This window comes from Schistocerca americana, chromosome X, assembly GCF_021461395.2.
Source record: "Schistocerca americana isolate TAMUIC-IGC-003095 chromosome X, iqSchAmer2.1, whole genome shotgun sequence".
Taxonomy (NCBI): domain Eukaryota; kingdom Metazoa; phylum Arthropoda; class Insecta; order Orthoptera; family Acrididae; genus Schistocerca; species Schistocerca americana.
In genome coordinates, this window is record NC_060130.1 from 539,641,133 (window position 1) to 539,661,711 (window position 20,579).

Sequence of the window (20,579 nt, forward strand, 5' to 3'; positions counted from 1 at the left end):
GATCGATTCCATTCAGCTACCGGGGACGGACAATCCAGGGTAATGCAGAACCGCGATTTATCGCTGAACACAATGCGACGCCATTCATCAGCAGTCCACGTATCCCGGTCCCGGCGCAACTCCAAACAAAACAGTTTGTGTTATGGTGCTAACAGCATACTACGGATGGGACTATAATTGGAAAATTGGAAATTTGTGGTAAGGACTATGGGACCAAACTGCTGAGGTCATCGGTCCCTAGGCTTACGCACTACTTAATCTAACTTAAACTACCTTATGCTAAGGACAACACTCACACCCATGCCCGAGGGAGGACTCGAACCTCCGACGGCGGTAGGCGCGCGAATTGCGATAGGACGCCCTAGACCGCACGGCTACCCCGCGCGGCGGACTGTAATTGCCTTGCCATGCCGCTTCTAGTTCCGATCAGTGGTGAAGGATGACACAAAACGTTGAAGGAAGTCCGACATTGTTCTCGGATGGCAGGTGCAGATGTGAAGAAGAGGTTAAGATGTATGTGGTGCACAATACGGCGATTCTCCATTGTGGTGGTCAGACGTGGTCGACAGGAAGCCTTATGGCGAGTGTATTTGTTCTCACGTTGTTGTATAAAATTACCTTGACACACGACCATGTCTTCTGGGTGCTTCATTCTTTTTGTGTAAGTTGTTGCAATATTTGAGGTGTATTGCGCTGCAAAATTTCAATGTCACAATTAATGCTACTTAAACTTGTCTCAGTTCCCCTTATTCCCACTGACTTGCATTTCGATTATCTCGATTTGATCATCATAGCACGTGATAATTAACAGCTCAATATCCTTTTGTACGCTTATAATTATCTTAGTGCCTGCTACGAGCTTTTATGCCCAGTAATCAATTCTGTATGTATGTGTGTGTGTGTGTGTGTGTGTGTGTGTGTGTGTGTGTGTGTGTGGGCGCGCGCGTGCGCGCGTGCGTGCGTGCGTGCAAGAGTCGCCATACACAACAGTACCATTTCCAGTGTAGACATAATAGAAGAAATTCACTCCTAGCCACAAATATACAAATATTTGGCAGTCTTTTTCTTTTTTTGTTTTAGCTGAATATGGCGGCATGTGATCCCATGAAACTAGTACCTCTTCATTTTACTAGGCCACCTGAAAATAATTTCTCTAAAAATGTTTCAAATGGCTCTGAGCACTATGGGACTTAACATCTGTGGTGATCAGTCCCCTAGAACTTAGAACTACTTAAACCTAACTAACCTAAGGACATCACACACATCCATGCCCAAGGCAGGATTCGAACCTGCGACCGTAGCAGTCGCGCGGTTCCGGACTGAGCGCCTAGAACCGCTGACCACCGCGGCCGGCGCAATATTTTCTCTCTTTTATTGCAACAATAATAATATCAATATGGAAAAGACAATGCAGGACTGAAGGCCAAAATGGATACCTTCTGAATTTAATTTAATTTTAAGCGATGATAAGTATCGGACGCACGTCCATTTTTAAGTGCCGAGTACATGTACGAATGCGTATTTTGATAAACAAGAAAACATTGGTGTCTCTTTCGTAGCTCACAAGCGACATCTGAGGTCATCAGCCGCCTAGACGTAGAAATACTTAAACCTAACTAACCTAAGGACATCACACTCATCCATGCCCGAGGCATGATTCGAACCTGCGACCGTAGCTGCAGCGCGGTTCCGGACTGAAGCGCCTAGAACCGCTGGGCTACAACGGCCGGCTTTAACAATTCACAAAAATTTGTAATAATATTATAAACAAATTTGGAAAGGAGTATAATTTCATAAATATTTACGAATTGAAAGTACTTATATGAAGACCACGCATTTCGCACTGTACGACCGAAATGAGAATAAACATTGCTAAAAAACTATATGCCATCGCAAATTTCGGATAACTCAGGACGGAATAGGAGATTTCGATTCAGTTAGAAAATCCATAATATTTGTTTGTTATACGTTGCAGTAACAGTTACTATACAATCTCCTACATCGTATTTTCCACTTCAATGCAAGATATATCTTCATTTTTTTTGTCTACTCCATCGAAAGTCTGTACATACTTATTCGTTAACAAAATCTAAAGTATGCAAGAACAGCAGCAGGGTGGGCTATTATATACTAATGGGCATGCACAGTTTGAAGTGAATACCTGCGAAAAAGATTTCTTACAGTTATTTCAGATTGCCTAAGGAAGAAATCTAGTCTTTTCCTTATTCTTTAAAACTACTTAAGTTCGAGGACGATGAGAGATGAAACCGAGATCGTTTGAGATAGTGCACAAGAATGCGGCACGCAAAGACGTGGAAGGAATTTAACCTTAAATTGGTTATATGTGGTCGAACGGGGATTTGAACCTCGCCTTTCCCGAGTAAGAATCAATTTCCTTAACTACTGTGCCCCTCCACTCAGCCTCAGAAACTTCTTGCAGAAACCCGAACGTTGAAGTCATTCCTTTTTTATGTTGTCAATACTTATTTCTTGCGTAGATTTCAGAAAACTCCTGAAATAATAAGTTGAGAATTTCTCTGTAAATAAAATTCTGAACATTTTTCCCCCTTGGTAAAGGCGTTTTTCGCTGTGTGTAACCATGTGCTAGACAAGTGGCTGAATTCCGTGTCGGCAGTGGAGTCCACGGCCGTACACACACCGCCCGCTCCATTTCCATCTTCTTCACACTTGAATCTCATTCTTCTAGCCATGCCTTTATCCAGCGTAAAATGCTGCGCAGAGGAGAGGGCAGGAGAGAAGACGGAGACGGAACGAGAAGCAGTAATTGGATCTCTGAATGTTATAACTCTGCTATGTGTTGGACTACCCTCCAATCAAGACAAACTGTTTCAGAGCATAATCACACACTTATTTAATTTCCTCAACAATACTGATGCCATTTACTTTAACAGTTACATAGTATACCACATAAGTATCTCAGCAGTGGCCATTTGAATTTTAACTTTGCATTTTATGTTCGTAGACGTATTGCCTTTCGTTAAAATCGATCGAGATGCGCACTTGATACGCCACTGGACCCGTATTCGGGAAAACCGAGGGTTCAAATCCCCGTCCAGCCATCCAAACTAATGTTTTCCGTGAGTTACGTAAATCGAATAAGGCGAATGCCAGTGTGGTTCCTTTGAAAGGACACAGCCGATTTCCTTCCCAGTCTTTGTCCAATCCGAGCTCAAGCTCCGTCTCTAATGACTTTTTTGAAGGAGCCTAAACACTTAATCGTCCTTGCTCTTTTTGGTAATTTTTTGGTGTGCAGAGCTTTTGTAGCACTCGTCTTGCTGCTAGGAGCCCTTACAAGGGACATTCCAGAGTCTAAGTCGAATGCCGTCGCTGAAGAAAATCAGGACTAGTTCCGGCAGAGTTTATAGTGTCAAATGTTTTGTGTTCAGTGCAGCGAACTGTGACTGAAGATTTGGGAGTGAAAAGTATGGCTGCCAAATTCGTGCCACGGCTGATGACTGATGAACAAAAACAAGGGTGCGTGGAAGCATGCTGTGCTTTGAAAGAAGACCACCAAGATCTTTTGAATGAAAAGTCCAGAAATGATTCAAAATTTTTTACGAAAATCATCAAAAGTAACGAAACTTGGTATTATGCTTACGATCCTGAATCAAAGCAATAGTCAAGCCATGGAAGACTTCAAATTCGCCTCGCCAGGTGAAATTAAACGTTAAAACAAAGCTGATTTATTTGTCTATGTGAGAGGAGTCGTCCATTCAGAGCTTGTTCCACAGAGTCAGACAGTTAACGAGGCTTTCTTCTTGGAAGCATTGAAAAGATTGCGCAACAGTGTGTGGCGGAAGCGGCCTGGCTTGTGGCAGTCGGGTGACTGGTTTTTATTTTTTCTTTCATCATGACAATGGCCCTGCTCACACAGCCCTGTCTTTACTACAGTTTTTGTCCAAAAATGGTATGGCCCCTTTTCCTCCCTTCCCCCCTTCCCCGATCTTGTCCCGTGCGGCTTTTTCTGTTTCCTAGAATGAAAAGAAACGTGAAAGGAAAGCGTTTTGCTGATGTTTCTGAGGTGAAGAAAAATGCGATGCAGGAGCCGACAAAAGATTAGACAAGCACGTTAGTGCAAGTGCAGAGTGCTTTGAAGGGGATTGAAAGAAGTGGTTCAAATGGCTCTGAGCACTATGGGACTTGACTTCTGAGGTCATCAGTCCCCTAGAACTTAGAACTACGTAAACCTAACTAACCTAAGGACATCACACACATCCATGCTGGAGGCAGGATGCGAACTTGCGACCGTAGCGGTCTCGCGGTTCCAGACTGAAGCACCCAGAACCGCTCGGCCACCCCGGCCGGCCGAAGGGGATTGAAGGTTTGTGCTTAAAATGTAAACAAATAAGTTAAAAAAATAAGTTCAGTTTCTTTTGGGTACCCCCGCGTACTTGATTAAAAAATTGTAAATAACGAAAACTATTTTTAACATAATCTCCATTTAGCTCACCGCATTGACCTTCGCAGAATCCAATTTCTTATCTTCTCCAGAAAAGAAATGCCTTTCGAACTCCACAATAAGACTTCTTAACAACTCAGATAACTTCTTCGTTCAACGAAAATTACTTCTGTCTAAGTCATTTTTGGAGCTCAAGAAACATAAAATGTTTTGCAGACCCTAATCTGGGGAGCAGGGTGGATGGTAAACTGTTCTGCTGCCCGTTTCGTCTGTTTCTTTCATCGTTTATGCTATATTATTGTGGAATCGGTAAAAGAAGGCCCCTGACAGCTGCAGAGGGCGTGGTGTGGCTGTTTCGTGCAGCTACCGCACCTACGTGACGTGGTTTTGTATGCATCTGTATGGCAACGCTTCAGTGTTGTTGCACCTCTATAGACAACTACTGGTTTTGCCTGCAGCCGATTGCTCTTCGGAGTTAAAAGCTGGCAACAGCTTTTCCTTCAAGACATCAAAAGTCCTGTCCACTAACGCAGCACAATAACAACCAGTCATTATTTTAATATTTCACAAATAGTAAATAATTCTTCTACCCTGTGGGACCAAAACAACAGTCAGTATCATATTTACCGTCGATGGATCGATATTCGCCTTTTTTAGGCACCCTATCATTTATGGTAACGGCCTTTCTGTGATAAGGAATCCATGTTTCGTCGATAGTCACATAGCGATACTAGAGTATTTTCAGCTTTCGCAACATGACTTTTATTTGTTCTATTTCTAGGATTTTTGGTTTGTGGCCAATAATTACAGCTGCCATTGTGCACTCGTTTTGTTTATATACATAACTTCAGTCTGATTATTATGTACCCATGCATAGAAGACACTCACTCTCACAGGCATCTCATGAGTCTTAATGCAACTATCTTCTTTCACGTTACCATTCTCTGTACCTGTACATTTCTTCACAAGAAACTGTAATTGGGCGCTCAGAACGTCCCATATTTACAGTTATTCGTTTATTCAATAATAAACAGCCGTTAAGTGATGGTACAGAGCCTATACGAACTACTTATCTGGCTAGCAGTGCAGTTCTTAAATAAAAATTGTTTAACGGTAGAACAATACTATTTTTATGAACTGTAAGAAATCCGTCATATGATATTCCTAACAAACAATTGTGCATCTCATCTGTTCGAAAGTTTGAACAAATCAAGATTCACCCATACCAATCTATTCCCTTTACCAAAATTTGCAGGTATTACATATGAATTTAGCAAACTTAGCAATTCACTTTTATGTATAGCAGTCTCTTATATGACACTTTAAAAAAAAAAAAATCATCGTTTCTCTCGGGCAAACAACCCAGTTTGTTTCCATTCCATATAAAAATGTGCTGTGTGGAAATCAGCTTCTACAATATAAAGGGAAAGTGTGCCTCTAGGCCTTCACAGTATGAAATTCCAGACAATTCATATTACAAAATATTACTTGTGCACGATAAATCCATTTATTGTCTAATGTAAATATGTAGTTAATTGAATTATCGTAACAGAATGCCATCTCATTCTGCAGATCACATTGTTCATTTGATGTAATGGGTCAAGGCAGAGCAAGCCAAGTCATTTCTTCTTAGGACCCAACGAGGACAATCGCAGCAGTCTTTTACTTTTGGGTGAAATTTGCAGATGTAGCAAGTATAATGTCCTCATTTAATTTATGGTACATAACAGAAACTCACCGGTCAAAAAATTAGTGACCCTTAAGGATAACATTACAAGCATCGCTTACACTTCCCAGTCACATTAATATGACTGCCTGTCAGAAGCCTTCGTAACCACTTATTGCAGCGTGGACCGCTGCGAGACGTGCAGAAAAAGAGTCAGGTTGTGCAAGGTACCGACAGGGATGTTCAGCCGTGCCGACCCCATGCCGTGACCGCCTGAGCTAGGTTCCATGGCGCGAACACATCTGTGGTCATCAGTCCCCTAGAACTTAGAACTACTTAAACCTAATTAACCTAAGGACATCACACACGTCCATGCCCGAGGCAGGATTCGAACCTGCGACCGTAGCGGTCGCCCGGCTCCAGACTGCAGCGCCCATAACTGCACGGCCCCTCCGGCCGGCTCTGGTAAGTTATTCGTTTTTGTATTCTCCGTCAAATAACTGGAAATATACTGCCATCTGAAACACAAACATTAATACACTGACGGAAAAAAATCTCGACTCCAACAAATAATTAATGTAGAGTAATTAAATTTCTGGAATACATTTGTCTGTATGACATATTTAAATGAATAACATTGCAAGATCACAGGTTAATGTAAAAGCGAGACGAAGCATTGCAGATGTGAAATGCTATTAATTAATAACCGGTGTGACCGCCAGAATGTTGTATGCCAGCATGCAAACGTTCATGCAGTGTGTTCTACAGGTTCCGGATGTCAGTCTGTGCGTTGGAGTTCCATGCCTGTCGCTCTTGGTCGGTCAATAGAGGAACGGTTAGTCCCGGTAGTCGATGGCGCTGGAGTTGTCCGATGATGTCCCATACGTGCTCAACTGGAAATAAATGTAGTGATCGAGCAATTCAAGCCAACACCTCCACACTCTGTAGAGCATGTCGGGTTACAATTGCGGTATGTGAGCGAGAGTTATCCTGTTGGAAAATACTCTCTGGAATGCTGTACGGGAATGGCAGCACAACAATTCGAATCACCAGACTTGATTTCTGGCGTTCCCCAAGCCATTGTTAAAGGCCCTTTGCTGTTCCTTATAATTATAAACAATTTGGGAGACGATCTGAGCAGCCGTCTTTGGTTGTTTGCAGATGATGCTGTCGTTTATCGACTAGTAAAATCATCAGAAGATAAAAACAAATTGTAGAATGATTTAGAAAAGATATCTGTATGGTGCTAAAGTTGGCAATTGACCCTGAATAGCCGGGCGGAGCGGCCGAGCGGTTCTAGGCGCTACAGTCTGGAACCGCGCGACCGCTACGGTCGCAGGTTCGAATCCTGCCTCGGGCGTGGGTGTGTGTGATGTCCTTGGGTTAGTTAGGTTTAAGTAGTTCTAAGTTCTGGGGGACTGATGACCTCAGAAGTTAAGTCCCATAGTGCTCAGAGTCATTTGACCCTAAATAACGAAAAGTGTGAGGTCACCCCACATGAGTGCTAAAAGGGATCCGTTAAACTCCGGATACACGATAAATCTGTCAAATTTAAAGTCCGTAAATTCAACTAAATAACTAAGAATTACAATTACGAACAATCTAAATTGGAAGGTACACATAGAAAATGTTGTGGGGAAGGTTAACCAAAGACTGCGTTTTATTGGCAGGACACTTAGAAAATGTAACATATCTACTAAAGAGACTGCTCACACTACGCTTGTCCGTCCTCTTTTGGAATACTGCTGCGCGGTGTGGGATCCTTACCAGACAGGATTGACGGAGTACATCGAAAAGGTTCAAAGAAGGGAAGCACGTTTTGTATTGTCGCGAAATAGGGGAGGGAGTGTCACTGAAATGATACATGATCAATGAAACAACGGCGTTTTTCGTTGCGGCGGAATCTTCTCACGAAATTTCAATCATCAACTTTCTCCTCCGAATGGGAAAATATTTTGTTGACGCCGACCTACATAGGTAAAAACTATCTCCATAAGAAAATGAGAGAAATCAGAGCTCGCACGGAAAGAAGTAGGTGTTCGTTTTTTCCGCGCGCTGTACGAGACTGAAATAACAGAGAATTGTGAAAGTGGTTCGAAGAACCCTCCGCCATCCACTTAAATGTGATTTTCATAGTATCCATGTAGATGTAGATGTAGACGTACAAATTTGCTATCCCGGTGCATGGGATAACCATGAGAGTGATGCTGTTGCCATACTAAATCGCTCCCCAGTCCGTAACTCTAGGTGCAGGTCCATTGTGTCTAGCACGCAGATAGGTTGGCTGATGGACCTCAACTTGCCTCCTTCTAGCCAACACATGACCATCACTGACACTGAGGCAGAACCAACTTTCAACAGAAAACACAACAGACCTACAAATGTTGCGATTTTTCCCCGTCAATGTAGTTTTCTTATACAATTTGCGGATATGTAAATTAAACGTGCTTCTAAGTACTACTCTGTGTATGTGGGAAATGCAGATTAAATGGGAAAAAGCATCAATTCAAAAATGAGAATTGAGAGACACAGGTATCAGTCTTAGAAATATGTCAAAACTTTTGCTTGGGGATCAGCATTAATGAATACCAGACTGTAATACAGCATATTACTTTATTACTAGACCTGTGTCGTTTACCAGTCATGACTGGACAGACAGCGTCATAGAAATGTCAAGGAAAACTTGCACTAGGTCGGTATGTCTCACATACTCGATTTTTTTTCAGGATACTTGGATGAAACAATACCCTAGAGAATATCATATTGTAGTTTTAGAATTCGCTGTGATCTCTCTCGTCATAGCCCCATCTCATGAAGTAACTTTCTCTGCTCCTAGGGCTATCCATCATGCAAAGTGGATGGTGAAAGCTGTTGATTCGTTAAAAATGTCTGTTCATGATAAATTTGCTTTGTGACGACAAGAAAAGATTGGAATTTGCCATATGCGTAAGACTATGTGCAGCTTCTGAAGCTAGAAATTCCCACAGAAAACACGCATACACAGACGTAACAATAGACAACTCATCATGCCATTACACACAAACATACTGCATGTAGGTCAATGTTACTCAAAGCACACTCACTTCACTTAGAAGGTAACGGCCTTAGGACAGAACTGGACACAATAAAAAGTATTACCATTAACATAGGCTACAAAGCCAAAACAATTGATAATTTAAACACACAAAAAAGAAGACGAAAAATTGCCACATTAAGAAAGAAGAGGAAATATTTGACAATATCCGATACATAGGTCTCATATCACAAAAAATAGCTAACTCATCAAGAAAAGTAGCTATTGCATTGTACACTAATAATAAGTTAGGACCCTTACTAGTCCACAACATAAAAACAGATACCAAAAAATTCAACGGCAGAGGAGTGTATGAAGTAAGCTGCCCCAGTTGTCCTGCCTACTACTTAGGGAAAACTGGCAGAAATTTCACAAAATAATTAATCAATATACAGAAATAAAAATATTTTAGTCACAAGTCCTTACCATTGAATTTCAAAGAAAATTTCAGCTAGAAGAAAAGAAAATACATGAATTTATACCATAATTACAAAACAGAAATTTAAGTAAAAAGAAATTATGAATATTTCATTCATGTACTCTTAAAACAGGAACAAATAACATCATATATTTGCTACTTTAAAAAAATCCAAAAGTAAGCACTTCAATAGCAGTAACTCATAACAAGTGGGTAACATCAAGTATTTGAAAATCATCCCGGACCTATAAAGTGTATCTCACATACTTTCAGATCTGTCCAGTACTTAAGTGAAATGTATACGCATTTGCGAATATGGACAACAGTCATCTGCATAATGGAATGGTGACAATGAAAATTAGTACTGGACTGGGACGTGGACCCGGATTTCCCGCTTACCGCGAAAGGTCGCCGTACCATTAGGCTATCCGAGCGCGACTCACAGCCAGACCCAAACTTCCGTATGTCGTCAACCATGTGTCTACAACCTGTACTCGTATATCCATTATGTATATTCTCATACAGGGAGACATTTTACTTGAAAGTCAATTGCCCGGTGCGGATAAATACGATATTGCAGTACCTAAGTTGTATGCCCGAAGGAACATTGCATCATAATTCGGAATAACACGGGCACTGCTGTATCGTATTTATCCGCTGACACCAGGTGAGCGACTTTCAAATAAAATTTGTCCCCTGTACGGAAATATATCTAATGGGTGTACAAGTACAGGTTGTAGACATAGGGTTGATGACGTATGAAAGTTTCGGTCTGGCGGTGAGTGATGCTCGGATAGCATAGTGGTAAGGCGTCCACTCGCCTTAAGCGGGAAGTCCGAGTTCAAGTCCCAGTCAGACACAAATTTTCACTGTCATCATTCCATTTTGCAGCCGATGGTTGGCTATAGTCCCAACTGCGAATACATTTCATGTATTTCATAACAGCTGCAGTGCCTGTTCCGTCGGACAAGCGTGCATGTCCGAAGGAACATTGCATCGTAATTGGGAACAACACAGGCTCTGCAATATCATAATGTTTTACTGTTGATCAGAAATAAGCCGAGGTCCTTAGGAATAAGAGATTTTGCTCATTGATTCCAATCATACCTGTGAGATACAATACAAAGAGTGGAAATAACATGTGCCTCAAGTAATGTCCAATTCGTGGTGAAACATTTATCAGAACCAGAATGTTAGTTTATGGGGAAAAATTATCTTTGCTGATCATGGCAAACATAGTCACTGCAAAATAACAAGAGAATTCCTTCCAGAGAAAGTAAATGAAAGCTTAGAGAAAGTTAACAATTTTTCAGTATGCAATAAAGTTAACCCTGAGCACAAAGGAAACAAATGCCGTGACTTTCAATTTATAGAAGGTAAACATCACTGTTACATCAAGTGTAAATGTTAATTCTGTAGATTGCATAATCAAAACAAAATATCGAGGAATTAACATTTATTAGATTGTCAGTTGTGGTTTTTTGCAAAGATACTAGCAAATAGAATATCCTTGCTCATTTAGAGTCCTATATTCTCTGTGTAACATTCAGTGTCTTTTAGTTACATACTGTCCATATGCACACTCAAATCTCAATTACTGAATACATGTATAGACAGATATGAACACAGCCCTCAAACTATAAAAGAAGCACTATTAGAATGGTGAAACAACTAAACATAGAAACAACTAAAAATAGTAGTCAGAGCCATTGTAAAGATAAGTTGAAAATATTGAGGGTATTCATTACATCATATGAATACAAGAACCTTCATAATTACTGGAAACACATCTCTAGTTATGACTATAGAAAAAAATCCACGCTGAACTGAGAAAAATAAACAGAAAACTAGCAGTGCTTAAAATTTTAGAATAAATTTCCTAAGTAGAATAAAGAGATTATAAAACTTATTTTTTAAAAGGCAGTTAAAAAGTACTTCTTAAGCAATACAGTCTATACAATAAAAGATTGTTAACGTAGCAAAGAGATTTGATTTGGTAAAAAAACGTAATACCGGGTGGTTGTAATTGAACTGACGGTGTTCCAAGCGCTGCATTGCGTCCTGTTTACATAGCAGGACGCTGAAACATCGAAGGCATGTTCATTAATCGATCCGCTCGCGGAGTATGCTGAAATAAGTAGTAGTTCCACTTTCTGCCACCAGGTGAAAACCGAGCGAGGTGCGCGCAGTGGTTAGTCACTGGACTCGCATTCGGGAGGACGACGGTTCAATCCCGCGTCCGGCCATCCTGATTTAGGTTTTCCGTGATTTCCCTAAATCGCTCAAGGCAAATGCCGGGATGGTTCCTTTCAAAGGGCACGGCCGACTTCCTTCCCCGTCCTTCCCTAATCCGATGAGACCGATGACCTCGCTGTCTGGTCTCCTTCCCCGGAACAACCAACCAGGTGAAAAAATGGCGCTGTAGGCAGTCAGAATGTGGTGTGGGGTGCAGGAAAAGGGGAGGAACTATCAAACACATGATAACTGTTGTTCTGACACTTTTATGAGCATATGGTCTTAAGTTATAACACTGTCTCCTAACTCAACAACATGGTTCATCTGTAACACGGCATAGTCGACAGTTGCTCGCAGCATATGCGGTGTAATCAGAGCGATTTGTCGTCGTATGCTACGCTGCAGATCGGAAAGAATGCACACAAATCCCTGATAGACACCATCTTTCAGATATCCCCACAACAAGAAGTCATATGGATTTAGGTCGGAGGATCTGGAAGGCCACACATCCTGAAATTGCTTAGAGTCAGTGCGGTCGTTAGTAAAGGTTTCTCAAAGCAAATATTTCACATGGCAAGCAACAGATGATATCGCCCCATCTTGCCTGAAAATAGTGATGTGGACACAGTTGCGTTCTTGCAAAGCTGGAATCACGTGTTACACAAGGAGACAGGTACAACAACAGATGTCACTGTGTACGTAACAGGCCCGCGAGATGTCATCTCCTGGAAGAAAAACAACCCAGATTGAAGAAGCTTGTGAAACCACATCACACAGTCACATAAGCTGTATGCAGTGAATGTTTCTGCACATGTGTCTTAGCAGAACCGCATATGCAACATTTCTGTGAATTCACGGTACCGTACAGAGTAAAATGTGCCTCGTTCATTCAGAGATATTCCTCGGCCACATGTCATCCATTTTCGTTTGTGCCAAAAACGAAGGGCAAAGTCACGGTGTTTCAGCCCATCTTGGGGGCTTCATTTGGTGCACACTCTGAAATTTGTAGGGATACCGGTGTGAAACGTACTTCAAAATCTTTTAAGCTGTTGATAATGAGAGAGAGAATTGCAGCTACAGCAGCTGCATCAACAACTGCCATGAAAATTGGCCGTCTCGCTCTCCTGCTGCACCACCTGATTCATCTTTTTCTTCAACCTTCTTGATCACACACTAAATGCGAACAAGGACAACCATCAGCTGTTGAATGGAACGACGGCAATGAAAATTTGTGCCGGACCGGGACTCGAATCCGGATTTCCCGCGTATCGTGTGCCGTCGCACGACTCACGGCAACTCCCAAACTTCGATATGTCGTCAACCATGCATCTACAACATGTACTCGTACATCCATTACGCATATTCCCGTACAGGTGAGACATTTTACTTGGAAGTCGCTTGCCCGGGTCGGTGGCTAAATACGATATTGCAGTGCCTGTGTTATTCTGAATTACGATGTAAAGTTCCTTTGGACATGCATGCATGTTGCAGATGCATGGATGGCGACATACGGAAGTTTGGGTCTGGCCGTGACTCGTGCACGGATAGCCAAATGGTAAGGCGACGGCTCACGATAAGCGGGAAATTCGGGTTCGATTCCCGGGCCAGTACAAATTATTGTCACTGCTGTCTTTCCGTTCCTGAGCTGATGGCTGCCCATATTCGCAATTACGAATACATTTAATGTATTTCATAGCGGCTGTAGTCGCCGCAGTGCCTGTTCCTTTGGACATGCATGCATGTCCAAAGGAACTTTGCATCGTAATTCAGAATAACGCAGGCACTACAATAGCGTATTCTTGATCATATTCTTTAGTCTACTTATCCACGTGGAGCCTCTTCGTAGCTGTTTCTGTCGGCCATATTCCCGCATGCAGCCCTGCTGTTGCTGTTGTTCTGATAAAGCAGCTTTACCAACAGTGCACGACTTTTCTTCTCAATAGCCATTGCATTTCGTACGGAAAACTTCAACCTTCGTAACGCTTTATACCAACAGTCACCAGTTAATGAACATACGTACGATGTTTCAGTGTCCTGCGATGTATTATCCCGCATTGCAGCTCTCGGAATACCGTTAGTTTAATTATTACCACCCGATACAGGTAATGCTAATATATTGCACACTAAAGTGTTTTCTTCAGTGAAACCTTACACATATCCTTTACACTGCAACTCTTCCACAGCTCAACATCTCGCTCACTATTTAAGGTTGTTAACTTAAGTTACAAGAAAACAAATTGGGAAACTGCAGTACACAAAATAAAAACAAATCATCGTCATACTCTTGCATCAGCGAATAGTGTGTGTAGTTTGTGCACTGTTGTTGAGGAGTGAATGAAGAGTGTAGTTTTAGCTTTTTACATTATGAAATAACTTCATTGCAAAAATGTATAATCGAAACAGTATTGTAATTTGGAATAAATCCATCCATGCTGTACTGTTCTTAACAGACTGGCCCTGTATACAGGAGGATGGAGGAGGCTCTAATCCCCTTACGATACCGATTTTCTGAGGTTTCCCTAATTACTTCATATAAATGCCAGGACGATTGTACCATAAGACCATCGCCGTCGACTTATCCTTATTAAACTATTTGTTCGCTAATTCGCAGGACTCAGCTTTTACAGTTTCTAACACACAATTCAACAAAACCTGGCGTTTTAATTTCACAGAATGGTCATATGATTACTGAAATTGAACAGTTCAAATTTCTAGGTGTTCATATAGATAGTAAGCTGTCGTGGAAAGCCCACGTTCAGGATCGTGTTCGAAGACAAATGCTGCCATTTTTACTACTCGAACGGTATCTGAAGCGAGTGATTGTTAACACGAAAATTAGTCTACTTTGCTTATTTTCATTCTCTTATGTCGTATGGTATTATATTTTGGTGTAACCCTTCCCATTCTAAAAAGAAATTTTTGGCTCAGAAATGGGCGGTTGAGGCAATAAGTGGTGTTAAGTTCACGAACCTCTTGTCGACCCCTGTTCACGAGTCTGGGTATTTTGACATTGGCCTCTCAATATATATGTATATATACTCCTTACTGTCATTTCACTCAGTTAATACTCGGCAGAAATCAAACCTGCATTTCGATCACTTTTCCTTAACTCGAATGCAGAAAGGTTTGCAGTATACTGTTGCATCCATTTTCAGTAAGCTACCACTAGAATTCAAAAATCTTAGCAGTAATCCACGCGCTTTCAAATCGAAACTGAAGAGTTTCCTCATGGGTCACTCCTTCTATTTTGTCTAGGAGATTCTTGAAAAATTACGCTGATTCTTGTTGTATTGTTGATTGCGTTTACATGGGCGACACGTTAGTGGTGCGAACACATGGAACTAAAACGCGTGAAGAGGTCGTGTAACTCTCTCCATCTTAATATAAAACTCACGATGCGTCTTAAAAATGAATACCAGCTTGACTTTTTTCGGGTTCATAATCATTTTACTTTTATTTGTTATTACTTATATGTTGTAATTTCATGTAATGACGCGTTTCATGACCTTGGAGATTTGCTCCTTAACTTGGTCCTACGGAACTTGATGTGTAAATAAATAAACAAATAGGCTGTTACATATGTCCATGCCTGTATATATCATTTACGTTTTCTTGCTCTTATTTTGTAATATCACGACATGTAAAATATTCTAGTGAAAGTGATCCGCTACTACTGTTATTAGTACCACTGCTACAAATCCTCTATAGAAATATCACATTTTCAGTACTGATAGCTACAGAGATTTTAATTATTACAAAATTTTCCACCAGTTGTAATCTTGGACATTCTGATAACAAGTTTGACTTTACTTGAGAGTGTATAAATTTGCAATATGCCGCAAAGATTTTAAAGATGTTTCTTTGGATCACACCAAAAACAACAATATGAAATGATGCTTTGAGGTGTAAAAGACTGTTGTGTAATTTTATTGAAGCAGATCAAAACGTAATGATAAATGACTAACAGCTGAATGTTGATGAAGTTATCAGGAAACTGTCCAACGACATATTACTTCCACTAGGGAAAGTAAAACCTCTTAAAATCTCACGTAGAATAACTACGCAAATAATTTGTTTGGGAAACAGTTTTAGATAATTTAAATACAAAGAAAGTAAAAGATGAAGGTGTATCTTATATTCTTTCCCTGTAAAATAAAATATTAATTGAAAAGAATTTGAAAAATGTTTATGCAATAATGTTGCGAATAAGCGACGTACACTGATGAGGTAAAACGTTATGACCAGCTACTTAGTATCGTTTTGGTCCACCTTTGGAATGCAGTCCCATTTGTTTACACAACGGTGGTTTGTGGGCATGGAGCTGGTGCCCTATAGTGTCCCAAATGTGTTCCATCGGTTTCAGATAAAGTGAATTTGTTGGACAAGACATCTGCGTGAGTTTTACTATTATGCTCTTCAAACCACTGAAGCAAGATTCTGGCCGTGCGACACACAGTTATCCTATTGGAAGATATCATCACTGTTGGTGAAGACATCAAGAATGAAGGAACAAAGGCAGTACACGGTATTGTTCTTGTAGTCCACAGCTGTCATGGCGCCTTCGATTACTATCAAAGCTCCCAGGGATGTCCAGGTGAATGTCCCCCTTAGTGTAACACTGCTCCCACCAGCCTGCGTCAGTAGTGCGGTACTTGTTTCGAACAACAGCGGACTTGGCTAGTGGCATATCCAGACACGACCATCGACCTGGTGTAACAGGAACTGAGCTTCATCCGACCAGGCGACACGTTTCCATTCATGCACGGCCCAATCTCGATGAATTCGTGCCAACTACAGAAATAATTGGCCTTGTCTTGGGTCCTACTTACAGATCGGCCAAACTGATCGTCATTTAATAGATCTTCAATTTTCTTGTCCCTTCTTCTGTACGTTATTCTTGTCAGCAACTTGGATGCACGAACAGTTAAGCTGACTGTGCGATACTCCTCGAACTTGTGGGCTCTAGCAATCTTGAGAATTGTGTGGATGATGTTTTGCCCAAAGTCTGATGGTATATCGCCAGTCTCATACATTCTACACACTAACGTGAATAATCATTTTGATGCTACTTACCCCAATGAGTTTAGAAATTCCGATGGAATATTATCTATTCCATGTGGCTTATTTAAGTCTTCCAAAGCTCTTCTAGATACTGATTCTAATACTGGATCCCCTATCTCTTCTCTGTCGACTCCTGGTTCTTCTTCTAACACGTCAACAGATACGCTTTCCTCTGCATTTAAAAGTGGAACTCCCCTCGCCCTCTTTATTAACGCCCTTGCTTTTAATGTCACCGAAGGTTATTTTATGCCGAGTCAGTCGTTCCGACAGTCATTTCTTTTTCGATTTCTTCACATTTTTCATGTAGCCATTTCGACGTAACTTCCCTTGAATTCTTGTTTATTTCGTTCCTAAGTGACTTGTGTATCTGTATACCTGAATTTCTCTGAACGTTTTTGTACTTCCATCTTTCGTCGATCAGCTGAAGTATTTCTTCTATTACCCATGGTTTCTTCGTAGTTACCTTCCTTGTACCTACGTTTTTCTCTCCAACTACTGTTATTGATCTTTTTAGAGATATCCATTCCTCTTCAACTGAACTGCCTACTGAGCTATTCATTACCGCAGTATATATAGCCTCAGAGAACTTCAAGTGTATCTCTTCATTCATCAGTACTTACGGATCTCACTTTTTTGCGCATTGATTCTTTCTGACTAGTCTCTTAAACTTCAGCCTACTCTTCATCATTACGAAATTGTAATCTGAGTCTATATCTGCCCCTGCGTATGTCTTACAATCCAATACTTGGTTTCGGAATCTCTGCACGATGTAATCTAACTGAAATCTTCCTGCATCTCCCGGCCTTATACAAGAATAGCTCCTCGTCTTGTGATTCTTGAACAGAATATTCGCTATTACCATCTGAAATTTATTGCAGAACTCAGTTAGTCTTTCTCCTCTCTCATTCCTACTGCCAGACCCATACTCTACCGTAACCCTTTCTTCTTCTCCTTCCCCTAAAACCGCAATTCAATCCCCAGTGACCATTAGATTTTTATCTCCCCTTACGTACTGAATTACACGTTCAGTATCCTTATCCTACTTAAGAATGAGTAATCCCAGAACATAAATCCGCAGAACGTTATAGAAAGAAATCAAACAAAGTATGTCAAACTGTGTATTAGTTTCTTTCCATACTTGTTATGACACTTAGTGTAAAAATTTCAGAAATGATTTGCTTAAGGAGGTCCGAAACGTTTTTTAAATTTAAATTATCATATGATGACTGACAAGAACTTTTTAAGAAATTTTAAGATCTCTTTCTAATTTTTGTCATGTTTGTCTGTACAGCAATGGTCCAGCAATGAAATTGATATCGATGAACCCGTAAACTACACGAAGGAGATCAGTGACGTGGTCTCAGAAATGAGGCAAATCATAGGTGCAGAGATGGAGGACTACCAGTACCCAAACGGACTATACAACGTGACAGCAAGGTAACTTCTCCTCTGATGATCTATCGCATATGTGCATATTTGTGAAGTTATTTGTAGTGAATTCGTTATTACCAGTTATTAACTGCTTATGGACGCTGACAAGGCGAATCCTGAACAGTCTCATTTGTTTTTGTTGTGATATTACATGACGTTTGTCCTTGATAATAACCAAGCACAGAAAAGAATATATGTGTCTTAGAATAGTAAGTTTATTTGCAGTGTGATTCTGATTCAGTTAAAGATGATATTTTTAATTAGAATACTTCATTGTTCTACAGTGTAGGATCAGTCGATGTGTGCTCATCCCAGACCTTTAAGGCTAGCTAAAAACGTGAAATACACAGGAAAAGAAATTCGTGATGTAGTGATATGCTTCACTGATTTGGATGGGAACCAACACAGCATTCGCCTTTAATGTTGAAAACTATTGCTTTATGACTTTCTACACGTTTACGACTTGAAAGGAGGTACCCATCGTTTCGCAGCAGATAATAACCTGCAATTTGCTAAGTATCATACAATATCGAATATTGAACGTAGACAAAGAATGGCAGCAGGAGTGGTCACAGGTTTGTCGGGCGCGTGGGAGACCGACACGGAGTTGGCAGACGCTTCAAGATAGATGCAAACAATCTCGTGAAAGAATAAGTTTTCACTTTGCAGCTGGGTGTGCACTGACATCAAATTTCCCAGCAGATGAAACCTGTATACCAGGCCGGGACTCAAGCTTGTGACCTTTGCCTTTCGTGGGCAAGTACTCTATCGACTGGGCTGTCCGAGCAAGACTCACGACCCGCCAACAGAGCTTAAACTTCTGACAGTCCTCTCTCTCCCTTTTCAAACTTCACAAAAGTTGTGCCCATCTTGCGAAACTAATACTCGAGGAAGAAAGGATATGACGGAGAAGGTGTGCAAGAGCCGGCCGCTGTGTCCGAGCGGTTCTAGGCGCTTCAGTCCGGAACCACGCTGCTGCTGCGGTCCCAGGTTCGAATCCTGCCTCGGGCATGGATGTGTGTGATGTCCTCAGGTTAGTTAGGTTTAAGTGGTTCTAAGTCTTGGGAACTGATAACCTCAGATGTTAAGTCCCATAATGCTTAGAGCCATTCGAACCATTTGAGGTGTGCCAGAGGACTTCTATGAATGGACGTAGGAGATGAGGTACTGCCAGAAGTAAAGCTGTAAGGGCAACACAGCGGACACGCCAGTGTTTCCGTGTGCGGAGCGCGAGCTCGTCTTGTTTACATTCTGACGGCCGTTCGTTCCGTGCCGGCTTACTGTCTACGATACATGGCGAACCGTACACCCCGATTTACTTTCTGCAACGATTATACCTGACCCAGAGCGCTCGAGGTGGAGCGTTTTGTGCGAGAGGAAGTGGCGTTGTTCAAATGTGTGTGAAATCTTATGGGACTTAACTGCTAAGGTCATCAGTCCGTAAGCTTACATACTACTTAACCTAAATTATCCTAAGGACAGCCAGCCGTGGTGGCCAAGCGGTTAAAGGCGCTACAGTCTGGAACCGCGCGGCCGCTACGGTCGCAGGTTCGAATCCTGCCTCGGGCATGGATGTGTGTGATGTCCTTAGGTTAGTTAGGTTTAAGTAGTTCTAAGTTCTAGGGGACTGATGACAGTAGAAGTTAAGTCCCATAGTGCTCAGAGCCATTTGAACCATTTTTTTTAATCCTAAGGACAAACACACACAATCATGCCCGAGGGAGGACTCGAACCTCCGCCGGGACCAGCCGCACGGTCTATGTTAAAATCATTAATGACGCGGCGTGCGAACGCATCCTACGCGAGACCAAACAGGGGTTGCCTTCTGTCATGCTGATGGCAATGTTGGGGCGGTAACCGTCGACCACGCGGGCTTAGGTATGCGTACGATACGCATTTTCGAATTGCCATTCGAACTTCCTGCAGCACTCCACCAATACTGCACAAATGGTTCAAATGACTCTGAGCACTATGGGACTTAACTTCTGAGGTCATCAGTCCCATAGAACTTAGAACTGCTTAAACCTAACTAACCTAAGGACATCACACACATCCATGCCCGAGGCAGGATTCGAACCTGCGACCGTAGCGGTCGATCGGTTCCAGACTGTAGCGCCTAGAACCGCTCGGCCACCCCGGCTGGCAATACGGCACAGTCCACGGCCATACTGCGGAGAATTGGACACAGTGTCAGACATATCGTGTCCTAAACGGCGCCCGACAGGTCACCATTGATCTCCGAAGTCACGTCCCATCATACTTCAGCTCTGCGGAT

At 41.7% G+C, this 20,579-nt stretch overlaps 1 protein-coding gene across 4 annotated transcripts in view; it reads left to right on the forward strand.

Moving 5' to 3' along the window:
* The window catches only part of LOC124555563 (carbohydrate sulfotransferase 5-like), a 641,036-nt gene that overhangs the window by 535,966 nt on the left and 84,491 nt on the right, over positions 1–20,579 (forward strand). For all 4 annotated transcript variants that reach the window (XM_047129520.1, XM_047129521.1, XM_047129522.1 and 1 more), the window contains one exon: positions 18,165–18,310. In XM_047129520.1, coding sequence (XP_046985476.1) covers positions 18,165–18,310 — 146 coding nt within the window. The remainder of the gene's footprint in view (positions 1–18,164; positions 18,311–20,579) is intronic.